At 44.6% G+C, this 12,096-nt stretch overlaps 1 protein-coding gene across 3 annotated transcripts in view; it reads left to right on the top strand.

The window, feature by feature from the left end:
• The first annotated feature begins 32 nt into the window (after nt 1-32).
• The window catches only part of Clcn6 (chloride voltage-gated channel 6), a 31,706-nt gene continuing 19,642 nt past the window's right edge, over nt 33-12,096 (top strand). The window contains exons 1-6 of one of the 3 annotated variants that reach the window (XM_076861281.2): nt 33-216; nt 1,294-1,353; nt 7,886-7,951; nt 8,308-8,373; nt 10,217-10,283; nt 11,723-11,829. In XM_076861281.2, the coding sequence (XP_076717396.1) occupies nt 130-216; nt 1,294-1,353; nt 7,886-7,951; nt 8,308-8,373; nt 10,217-10,283; nt 11,723-11,829 (453 nt within the window). In that variant the 5' untranslated portion in view covers nt 33-129. Of the gene's footprint in view, nt 217-1,151; nt 1,215-1,293; nt 1,354-7,885; nt 7,952-8,307; nt 8,374-10,216; nt 10,284-11,722; nt 11,830-12,096 lie in introns of those variants that run through there. The other 2 variants (XM_076861279.2, XM_076861280.2) reach the window with 2 other exon arrangements.

Below are 12,096 nucleotides of genomic sequence, written 5' to 3'. Positions count from 1 at the left end.
GCCACTCCCAGTCTCCGTCCCCAAGCTCGAGAAGGCCACGTGACCCTCCCGGGGCCAGTCACGTGAGGCGTGGATCCTGGGTGGGAGGGGGGTTGGCAGAGTGGTCCGGAGTGGCAGCGAAGGAGGAAGATGGCGGGGTGCAGGGGGTCCCTGTGCTGCTGCTGCAGGTGGTGCTGCTGCTGCGGAGAGCGTGAGACCCGCACTCCCGAGGAGCTGGTGAGAAGCGGGCGGGGCCGGGCTGGGGAGGGGGCGGTTGCTAAGGGATGGCGAGAGGCGTTGCCGGGGGTGGGGCCGAGCCCAAATGGGCCCGCAGGTGGCAGCGGGTGGGGCCTAGGGACCGCAGCCTGGGCTCGGGAAGCATCTGCCCTGCTTAATGTGCAGAGCTTTTCTCATAACCCCTCTTTGGAATCTGAAGAAGAATCCAGGCCAACTCCAATTATCTCATGTGTATTTTCTTTTATTGTCATCTGAAAGTATTTTTTAATGAAACAGGCCTGTTCAGAATGAGCCCCTCCACAGGACTTTGTGCGCATCATACAGCCGGTTTAGTTTCTCCAGCCCTTTTTTATTCTCTCTCACCCTTTCTGGGTCACTGTAGATCCAGATTCCCCCAGCAAAGCAACCAGGTGAAACTTGAGTTGTTGTGTCCCCAGAGTTGACAGGTTACTTCTTTAGTCTAACATTTTCCCAATTGTAGTATCCTGGCTACTTGGAGAGGTCCTTCTGATTTCAGGTTCAGCGCATTGTCAGATGGATCCTGAATCCCTCCGCCCCCACCTCTAAGCTGGCAGTGGACATCTTTGAGGTGTCCTAAAAATGCCAGTGGTTATTTGGAGAATGTATCAATAGAAATGAAGAACTCAGCTGGATGACTAGATCTCTACCCACATGACTCCTCATCCCAAAAGGTTTTTTTTGAGGTCTTGTTCCACTTTAATGGTGGCTCCAGCTGATTTAGAACTAGCAACTGATCAGATTTCAGTAAATATTTCTGCCTCCTTCTTCTCTCTCTCTCTCTCTTTTTTTTTTTTTTTTTTTTTGTACCAGAGATTGAACTCAGGGGCACTCCCCCACTGAGCCACATCCCCAGCCCTTTTTTTGTATTTTATTTAGAGACAGGGTCTCGCTGAGTTGCTTAGCTCCTTGCTGTTACTGAGGCTGGCGTTGAACTCCCGATCCTCCTGTCTCAGCCTCCCAAACCTCTGGGATTACAGGTGCGCCATGGTGCCCAGCTTGCTTCCTTCCACTCTTAACCACTAAAAAGGTCTCCCTAATGTGGATCTGTTTTTCTAGACCATCCTTGGAGAGACACAGGAAGAGGAGGATGAGATCCTTCCAAGGAAAGACTATGAGGTGAGCTTCTTAGATTCTGTGTTGGGTAACTAAAGTAGTGAGTGGGCTGCTTACTTCAGACCAAAGTGATGATTCTAACCTGAGATGCTTTTTGACCTTCTGTCCTAGGGAGTGAGTGGGTAAGAAATGATGTCCTTCTGGGAAAGGGGCTATTTAACAATCCCTTTTTTCACCTTAACCCCTAATATCTTGTGTCTGTGCTTTTATGGACCTATAGTACCTTTACCCAAAGTATGCATTTGCCTTTAAACTGCCTTTACAACCTACAGAGACCCATAGCCAAAGCTACTTGCAATGTACACTCATAACAGGCTTGTGTTCATACCCTGTTAAGGAATCCTTGCTTCTCTTCTGAGAGAACTTAGTTTTCAAATGATAGTTTCTTGCCCAAGCAGCTTCTCTCTGAAATGTTTTTGATTATAGTTTCCAGTTTCATGTATGGGATTCTTATGAGTATGTGTTTTTTGTAAGATCATGCTGCTAGAGTGAAATTAAGTTTTTATCATTTAATCAGTTCATGATGAGTTTTCATATGAATTTTGAAATGACAAAAGCAAACTCTGAGTGTGTAGAAAATCTGTAAACAATTTACAAAAAGAAGATAAAATCCTAATTCTAATAATATGCTATCTTAGCCTGTTCTCCCCAGCCCAACTTGATAATAGTTTTTGTACTGCTGCTTTTCTATAATATCTTTTTAAATAGGGAAACAATTTTTTATTACCTTGATTTATTTAATCCATCTTTGGTTTTCCTACCTTCTCTATAATGAACTGCATGGTGGGGAACGTCTGTCTTTTCTTGCCCATCCTTAGCTGCTCCCTAGGGATCACTTCTGAGAAATGGAATTAATCATGTGTGGGTTCAGCACTTTTTTAAATGTCATGTAGACTAAAGATCCCATATGTTTGGATAATAACATACTTGACTACTTTAAATACTGCACATTTGCCATAGAGTGTAAACATTAGGATTTGTAGTATGGCACAGAATTTTGTAAACATTTGTTATAGAGAATTTCAAACATGCACAAAAATGGCCAGGACTGTGTATTGAAGACCCTGTCCTCGCACACAGCTTCAACAGCCGTCAGCTCAAGCTTAACCTTGTTTGATCTCTGTTTTCTCCACTTCTCCCTTCCCATATTATTTTGAAGGAAATTCTATACATCATATCACATCACCTGAAAATAATTTGTGCATCTCCAGAGGATAAGGACTTTTTTAAAAAAGCATAATGCAATTATTCCATCTAAAAGATGGTATCAAATATCCAGTAAATGAATTTCCCAGTTTTCATATGATAGTTATATGTATTTTTCTGTTTGAAACAGGTTCCAAATAAGGTCTTCACGTTACATTTGTTTGAAATCTTTTAAATCCCTTTCTTTCTTCTTCTTCTTTTTTTTTTTTCTCTTTTTTTTTGTGTGAGATGCTCTTTGACCTTATGTCCTAGGGAGTGAGTGGGTAAGAAATGATGTCCTTCTGGGAAAGGGGCACACGTGCAGGAGATCAAGGCCAGGGCCTTGTGCATCCTAGGCAAGCCCTCTACCTCTGAGCTATATCCCCAGCCCTCTTAAGTCTCTTTTCATTTATGCTTTCTTCCTTTACATTGTTTCCCCCTTGTAATTTGTTTTACAATATCATTAGGACTCTGGAATTTTCTGCCCTCTTGCCTGTTGTGCCACCATGGTACAGTTTAATACTCAACTCTAATGGGACAATTTTTAATGAATCCAAAAGCACTGTATCCACTGGTATATTTCCTCATACTTCTTAAGTATTTAGTTCCTTGTATGTAGTTGAGATTTTTGAGAAATCACCAGAAGACACTCCATGTTGTGCTGTCACCTTGCCTTCTTGCTGAGCCCCTCAAGCATCGAAGATGTCTTACTGCCTTCTCCCACATCTGGGAGCTGGGCCAGCCTCCTCCACCCACCCTGCCTTTTCTGAGGCTCTATCTCTCTTTCCACTAGACTGCACTTGTGTTTGTGATGCGCTCGCCCTGAGTAGAGGTGCCAGCATGCGAATGTCATGGGTAGATGTTCTTTCGTGTGGATTATTAGTGTTTCCCAGTTAGCTGTCTCTGCATATGAGCTTCCTGAGAGCATTTGCTTTGTGTAAGAGCAAATTCACTTAGGCACTTACTTAATCAGGAAAGTGCTCAGATTTTACTTCAAGGTCAACTAGAAACCTTGTGTTCAAGGTCTTTCTAGAGTGTACTCTTTTCCCTTCTGCTTTGGGGGAGCTTGTAATGTGTACTTGACTCTCTTGTTTGTAAATTGGGTGTCTTACAAGATGTTAAGAATCCTATTTTGACATCCATTCTCATGGGTGGTTTGATAATAATTTCCTGTCATGAATGGTGCTATTTTCTGTTTTCATGCAGGTCATTGAGTCTGTCTTGCTCTTCTGAGTTAGAAAAAGGCTCTTTTCAGAGCAGGTTTGGATGTCAATGCCTCCTCCTCTCAGACATGGCCATGGCCCTAGCTCAGGCCTGCTGAAGGTGCTTTTGTGTGAGACGAAAGTAGCCCTTCCTGATTAGATTTGGGCTGCATCTCAGCCCCACTTGTTCTTGTGGTTGAGTATTGTTTTGCTCATAGCCATAAGCAGTAGCCCTACAGGACACCTACAAAAATTTTATTAATAAAAGTTGTTAGTTTCTCAAACCAATAAACAACATATATAGCAGAAATGAAAGGATGTTAATTGTAGCAAAGGAGAAGGAAGATCTGGTTTTTCTAGATCATATATTCCACTGATACATATTTACAGTGTCACACACAACTAATTTATTTATTTATTTATTTATTTATTTATTTAAATTTATTTTTCAGTTTTCGGCGGACACAACATCTTTGTTTGTATGTGGTGCTGAGGATCGATCCCTGGCCGCTCGCATGCCAGGCGAGCGTGCTACCTCTTGAGCCACATCCCCAGCCCAACTAATTTATTTTTAAAAGAGAAAAGATACTGGTGTTCTGCGCTGCAGTTGCTTCTAAATGCTCTTTTCGGCAGCACCATTGGGCTATAATGCACTATGTACAATACATCCATTTAAAATGTGTAATTCAATTGGTTTTTCTCAGTATTTTCGGAGTTGGGCAGCTATCCCCACAGTCTATTTTAGAGTGTTTTCATCACTCCAGAAAGAAACCCTGTATCCATTTATTGGTTGGGGCCCATTCTCCTTGCTTCCAACTCTCCAATCACTAATCCACTTTCTGTCGTAAAAGATTGGCCTGTTCTGGACAAAGAAAGCCCTTGTAAATGCTCATGGAGTCTTAGTGTGGGAGCGGAAGACCCTGCTCTTTTCCTGCTGGAGGTTTGATATCCTGAGTCTGAGAAATATACTGGTGGTAGACAGTGAGTGGGAGACCAGGTGTACAGATTTATTAAGTGTCCGGGCATCGCAGGAGAGTGCGTGTCAATCACCCTGTGAGTCCGGGAGAGGAGAAGGGGTGTAGATGTTTCAGAGAAAAAGTCAGTGGTTTTTAGGGGAGGTGTATGAGCCCAAAGATGAGGCAGTAGCCTGGGACAGAGTTTGTCTGGGCTCTGTGCAGTGTCCACTCTGGTCTTCTTCCTGTTGTGTGAGTGAGACTTCAGCAGTCTACCCCACTGGTGAGATATCTGGAAGGAATTGACAGCGTTTGACTGTCACCCAGAGAATCTAGCCTTTAGGTAGCTAAGGGAGAGTTCAGAGGAGGTGCTTTTCAGCACTGCTGCTCATTCCACTCTACAAGTGCTCTCCGGTCGGTCAAAGTCCAAAGTGGCCCCAGCACATTCTTAGATAAACCTATTAAGCAAATAATTAATTGACCAATAAATTCTAAATTTGGGTATAAAGATGAGATTTAAAAAAAATAGTGCTCTTCCTTTTACTCAGACCCAACTCAACACATACATTTGTTTGTTTGTTTATTGTGCTGGGGATTGAAGCCAGCTGTTGAGGCATGTTAGGCAAGTGCTCCATCACTGGGCATCACCCCAGCGGTTTTCATTTTATTTGAGACAGGGCCTTGCTAAGTTGCCCAGGCTGGCCTTGAATTTGTGATCCTCGTGTCTCAGACTCCTGCCTGGCTGGGATGTAAGAACTAGACTTCAGCACACATTTCTGACACCATATGCATGTGGCTTGTTTCCCCACACACCAAGCAAATAAAAATTGTCCAGCAGACACCTGCTCCAGGGTGTCCTCTAATTCTGTTCTGGCACTGTCTCCCTGGATAGAGACGGCACCAGACACAGGCTGGAGGCGCCCAAAGACTGTACCTCCTTCCGATGCTGGTGTTAAGTAGTAAGTCTCGCCACTCCTTCCTTGAGTTTGATTAATTTGCCAGAACTGCTCACAAAAGTCAGGGAAACACTGTTTATTTACTGCTCACCAGCTTATTAATAAAGGATATAACAAAGGGTCCAGATGAACAGCAGATGGAGAAGATGTGCAGCGTAAGGCCGGGGGGAAGGGCGGTGGGGCTCCCGTGCTCTGGGTGAGTCGCAGCAGTCAGGAAGCTCCCTGGGCCCAGTGGAGGCTGCATCATGCAGGCGGACTGACCACATCAGTGGCCGCTGGTGACCAGCATAACCTCCAGTCCCTCAGCTCCCTGGAGACTGGTGTGGGGAGTCGCAGTTCCAACCTTCTAATCACAGCTCACCCTTTCCAGTGCTCAGCCTCGTCCTAAAGCCACCTAGGGCCGCAGCCACCCTTTCATCAGCATGCAAAAGACGCTTTGCACTCGGAGATGTCAGGGGTTTTAGGTCCTGGATGCTAGTAACAGGACGAAGACCACATATTTACTTGACAGTGTCACGAGGATGTTCCCATTATAAGTTTTCTGTTTGTTCCTAAAATATGATGTCACGTGGTTGATTTGTAGAAAGAAGAAGAAAAAGTTGTGTTTTTTTTAATATAAAAGCACACCATATGAGATGTGAGAATTTCAAATGATACCAAAATGTGAATATTTAAAATGTCACCTTACAGATGTTTTCCAAGATGTTTTGCATTATTAATGCTGACATATAAATCCTAATTTTGTCTATCAAAATGGATTATATTATACATTTTCTTCTACCTCTTGCTTTATTTTTATTTTTTATTGCTGCTTGCTTCATTTGCTTAATAAGTTTTGGATATTTCCCATATCTGTCTTATGGAGTTACTATAAGTATTTAATTGCTATATAGTTTTCTATATTTAGATGTATGATAATTAATTAACCAATCACCTGTTGCTACTCCAGAGCGCTTATAAAAAAGGAATTTGGACTTACTCCAGATAGTCATATACATGGAATAAATCATCACACATCATACCTGCGTTTGGCTGACTCAAGAGTATTGCCTGGGGGCTGTGGCTGGGGCTCAGCAGTAGTGCCCTTGCCTAGAACATGTGAGGCACTGATTCTCAGCATCACATATAAATAAAATAAAAGCCTATCAGCAACTAAAAAAATAAAAATAAAGAATTAAGGGCTGGGGTTGTGGCTCAGTGGCAGAGCGCTTGCCTTGCACATGTGAGGCACTGGGTTTGATCATCAGCACCACATAAAAATGAATAACAAAGATATTGCATCCATCTAAAAAAAAAGAAGAAGAATTAAAAAAAAAAAAGTATTGCCTGGTACTGTGGCCACTAGGCCAATGTCCAGCTTGTTCATTTGCTGATGTGACTGCAGGAATAGGTGATGGGCAGAAGAGAGCACATGGAAGACTGTTTTTCTTTGTTGACAAACTGCTGCCACTTTTATAAGACATAAAAACAAAATAATTTCTTCTGAATTGTTTCTTGGAATGTCTGAGGCTCACCTGCAAATTGTGTCTGTAGAGCATGGCTTCAGGAACACTGTCTTGGATGTAGAAGCTGTAGCTGGCCAGAATCTGTGCCTCTTCTGAACATAAACTGGAATTTCCTTCTAAAAATAGTCTCCCTGTCAATTTGTCATGTGACCAACCTCATTTTCATAGAAACTACTTGTAAAATATGATTAAAATGGATTGACTTTTTGGAGTAACTTGATTCTGGTTAATTGAAGCTTTTGTTCACATCACATGGAGACAATGGGGCAAGGCTGGTGAGTGCTGAGGTCCTTATTTCATAGAAACTGAAAGATTAGAAGTACGTGACTCCAGGGCCGGGATTGTGGCTCAGTGGCAGAGCGCTTGCCTCACATGTGTGAGGCACTGGGTTTGATCCTCAGCACCACATAAAAATAAGTAAAATAAAGGTACTATGTTCACCAAAACTAAAAAAAAAAATGTTAAAAAAAAAAAAAGAAGAACGTGCCTCCAGATTCCTACAGAGCGTGAAGCGTTAACCTGGAGCAGCGCTGCCCAATCCTCCTGTGCCTGCAGAGCTCCTGAAAGCACAGGTTGAGCACAATTCTGGGGTCTAAGGTCCTGCGTTGCCACGGGACAGCCCTCCTGCCCACCCTTGGGTCACATAGTGGGAACCTGAAGTTTTATCCCTCTTTAGGTCTTGGCAATTCTTCCTACTTGGATGTGACTTTCTTGTTCACATGTTCTTCTTCCAGAGTTTGGACTATGACCGTTGCATCAATGACCCTTACCTGGAGGTTTTGGAGACGATGGATAATAAGGTGAGTCCCACGGTTCTTGGTCTCTTGGGACCAAGTGGGTCTTTGGACAATTTGCCTTTTCTTCCAAATGCTCCAGGAAACGTCTTTACCCCTAGTCTTTTGACTTTTTCAAGAGATATTGGCATTTGATTCTCTAACCTTCCTGGTGCCAGCTAGCGCACTCACAGCCAGGGCACCTGGCCCAGCCCCTGGGGGTCGTCATTCTTGCATCGTGAAGCAGCTGAGACACCAGGCCTCCCCTCACATGCTCGCTGTACCCCTGGAGTTGAGTCTGGAACTGGTTGGTCAAGGTGTGTTCCTTTCCTGCTGGCAGTGTGATCCCATAACAGGGAATCATTCTTTTTCCACGTAAACAGAAAGGCCGAAGGTACGAAGCGGTGAAATGGATGATGGTGTTCGCCATTGGAGTCTGCACTGGGCTGGTAAGCAGCAGACCGGGGGCAGGTGATGGGCAGAGGGGTGGGCGGGTCACAGGAAAGGCCTGGCCTGGCTACTGATTTCTTTCATTTGTTACTGTAGCGGTTGTCATGATAACCAAGCCTGCTTTTTTTTTTTTTAATAATAATGTTGCCCAGGTTTTCCTGCTTTGCTTGCTATTGCATTGTGAAATGAAAGTGAAACTTGCACAACTCAGGGCTCTTTAAGCACTCAAAGGTTTGGCCAAAACATCCCTTTTATGATATGATTACAGGGCCTAGCCCCTAGTCTACTTGATAAGCTGGACGGCATACCCGTGGTGGGTAGTAGGTGACCTAGCAGGTGGAGCCAGCATGCTGTGGGTGCTGAGGTCATGCTGCCCTGCGCTTCTCCCTGCACATTGATGATCTGGTCTGGAGGGTAGAGCTGGCAGTTGTGGGTGGAGGTACGCCTCAGTGAACTTGGTTCCTGGCTCCGCATATTCACAGGCAGACCAGACAAGGACAGTGGGAAGCCTTGCCAAAGACTGCAGACCCGCCAAAGGTCTGGGACCGGAACTGCTGACTTAACGTTGGCAAATCTGGAAAAGAGAAGTCGGAAATGTCTGCAGCCAGCCAAAAAGACACACGTCAGATCTTGGTTTTTCATGAGTGCAGTGTGAGCAGGGGTGTGCCTGTGCCTGAGCAGCAGCCTGTTTATCTCCTTTCTCTAGAATTGGCCACAAGTCTCGTGCCTAACTCTCCATGATAGACCTGTGAAGCGTAAACCTGTATTGAATAGAATACAGCTCCAAGGACTACCACAGTTTCTATTTTCATGACACTCATCAGATTTTTACTGTAGTAAATTCGCAGGGAACATCTAGGTAAGACTAATGGTATTCAGAACCCTCTTTGCTAACATTCTGCTGGACACCATCATGGGGGAAACTCGGGTTGATTGGTCTTATTGAGGTCCAAGTGTCTGTTTTGCTGTATGCATTTCTGGGTCTAGATCTCCCAGTAATAAGCTCAGTCATTAGCCATAAAGGCACTCTTCTTTCTTTTCCTTTAATACAAACTCTTTGAACTTTCAGTTGTCACTACTGGCAGCTTCTCCTCACACTCTTTGATGCTGGGAAGGCAGACCTTATAAAGTAGCACCCAGCAGCTGTGGCTCTGGCTCTTCTCCTTTGATCTGTCACCGCTTCCTACTCCAGTATTCATAAGCTTCCAGGCATTGACTTTAGGGAAGGCCAGAGTTGGAGGCGCGGAGCCTTTGATTCTGTCTCCACACCATCAGGCTTTCTGAGTCTCCTTTAAGCAATGCGAGTGGAATAGTGGAGCCGAGGTTGTTTCCTCTACTCAGGTAACCAGGGGCTGTAGGATAGTTCTCAGTCAAAAGAATGGCCAACGAAAAAGAAAATGCTGATAACAAACTTGGAGAAACTTTATATGCCCAAGAAAATGTTTTCTTTTAAAGTAAAATCCTCAGCCGCCTGCCTACCCAGCCAAGCAGCCCCAGACATTTTGGCCATTCCTCTTTTGAAACTGCCTTTGGAAAGAGCTGCGGGGTCCCCACACAGCTCAGTGTTACTACTCATTAACCTTGGGTGTCTTCCTGGCTCTCCCATCTTTTTCTGTGTCCTTTCTCCACTTTGTTTTGCTCTGCTTCTCTCCACTTAGCTGCACCCCTTCTCTATTCTCTGCTGGGGCAGTGGGGCCAGGCTGGGGCAGAGCTGTCCTCAGAGCCAGAGTGACTGACTAAGTTCAGTTGTACCTTGCTGGTGCTGACTTGATCAGTCACATCCATGCAGCGAGGGAAGGCGCTACCCCAGGAAGAGTCTGACCGGGTCTCTGCTCTCTGCAGGTGGGTCTCCTTGTGGACTTTTTTGTCCGACTCTTCACCCAGCTCAAGTTTGGAGTGGTTCAGACGTGTATCCTTTACGTGGTTCCTGATTCTTCCAGACTTCAGTGGTCCCCGAGCTGCTTCCTTACCTAGAAATGGGCCAAACAGTAAACACAACATTTGAAGGGCCCTTACCAGCCATTCGGCTCTAAGGTTGTAAGTGTCATCAAGGGACACAAAGAGGAAAAAGACTTCAGTAGATATACAACATATTTGTGGTTAGTTAAACACCAGTGTCACAAATATGGCTGTTCTCCCTAGTCTGTAAATTCAGTGTTTCCATCAAAATTCCAGTGGTAGAGTGCTTGCCTAGCATGTGTGAGGCACTGGGTTTGATCCTCGGCACCACATAAAAAATCAGTGAATAAAAGTATTGTGTTCACCAACAACTAAAAAGATACTTTAAAAAATTCCAACAGAATCTATCATGGAACTCAAAAACTCTCTTTCTAAAGTTGTATAGAAGAGTAATAGGCCAAAAGTAATTGAGATGGTTTTGAACAACAGACTGGTGGGTTTGTCAAGACTTAGAAAATTTAAGATGTAGTAATTGAAACAGTGTCATATTGACGCAGTAATACCCAGTTAGACCAATGGGGAAAATAATAGAGGAGCGGGAACTGGCCCATTCATTGAGAAATCTGATGAATGATGGTTAATTTAGCAATCAGTGAGAGAGTGAGGGATTATTTAATAAAAGATGCTGGGACTTTAGCTGTCCCTATGGAAAAGTATAAAATTAGATTCCTCCTCATACCGTAAATAAAGCTCAATTCCAGATGGATTGAAGATGTAAATAAGCAAAACAAAACTGTGTAAGAGACAAGATGATGTCAAGAGGGAATAATTTCTTTAAACTCTAGAAGGCACAGGCTGTTAGGGTCAAGTTTACTGATCTTTTCCTATCAGAGTAAAATTCCTAGGTGGGGGCTGTGGCTCAGCGGTAGATCACTCACCTAGCACGTGTGAGGCCCTGGGTTTGATAAAAAGATAGACATAAAACCCAGAAACAGCAATGAAACCCTATAAATACAGTAAGAAAGTCCAAGCCTGGAAGACATTTTCTAGTCATTGAAGGGGCAGATAGTCTCTAGACAGACCGCCAGCCACTTACTAAGGAAAAACCCCAAGGTGCAGTAGAAACTGGGCAGAGAATGAGGAACGACAGTTCTCAGAGGAGGAAAACTGGATGGCTGGTGAGTCCAAGGGGTAGACAGGAAGGTGCCCAGTCTCCTGCCTCAGAAGTTCCTCTCCTAGACCAGCACCTGGACATGTCCAGGGTGGTCTGCTGCTGTGTGACAATAGGAAGGGGGTCACCAGGTGTGAGCATGGAAGATAGCAGTGTGTTCACAGGATGTCACCTCATGCAGAAGTTAACACAATGACCCAGGCGGTGTTCCCAAATGTCACCCCTGGAGGACAGGAAGGTGTGTGCCAGAACGCGTGCTCCTTGACCGGCCCCTGCAGCGGTGGAGGAATACAGCCAGAAGGGCTACCTCGCCCTGTCCCTCCTGGAGCTCCTGGGCTTTAACCTGACCTTTGTCTTCTTGGCGAGCCTCCTTGTCCTCATCGAGGTGAGCTGCTTTGGGAATGGCCCCTTTGTCCTCGACGTTTTCAGTTCTGAGCCTATTTGCTTCATCTCCGTTCCCAGCACATCGGGACACCGCACAGCGTAGCTGATAGGTCCTTGCACAAGGGTCCTCTTGATCACTTATGCAGGAAGTTAGGGCTTAAGTCTCTGGTGAGAAAAGAGGAAAAATCTAAATAAGATGACAGTTCCAACCTTGGCGGCACATTGGCATCAAAGGGAGAGCTTTTTAAAAACGCATAGATCAGAACCT

This window comes from Callospermophilus lateralis, chromosome 7, assembly GCF_048772815.1.
Source record: "Callospermophilus lateralis isolate mCalLat2 chromosome 7, mCalLat2.hap1, whole genome shotgun sequence".
NCBI classification, from domain to species: domain Eukaryota; kingdom Metazoa; phylum Chordata; class Mammalia; order Rodentia; family Sciuridae; genus Callospermophilus; species Callospermophilus lateralis.
This window is presented reverse-complemented; position numbering and strand designations above follow the sequence as displayed.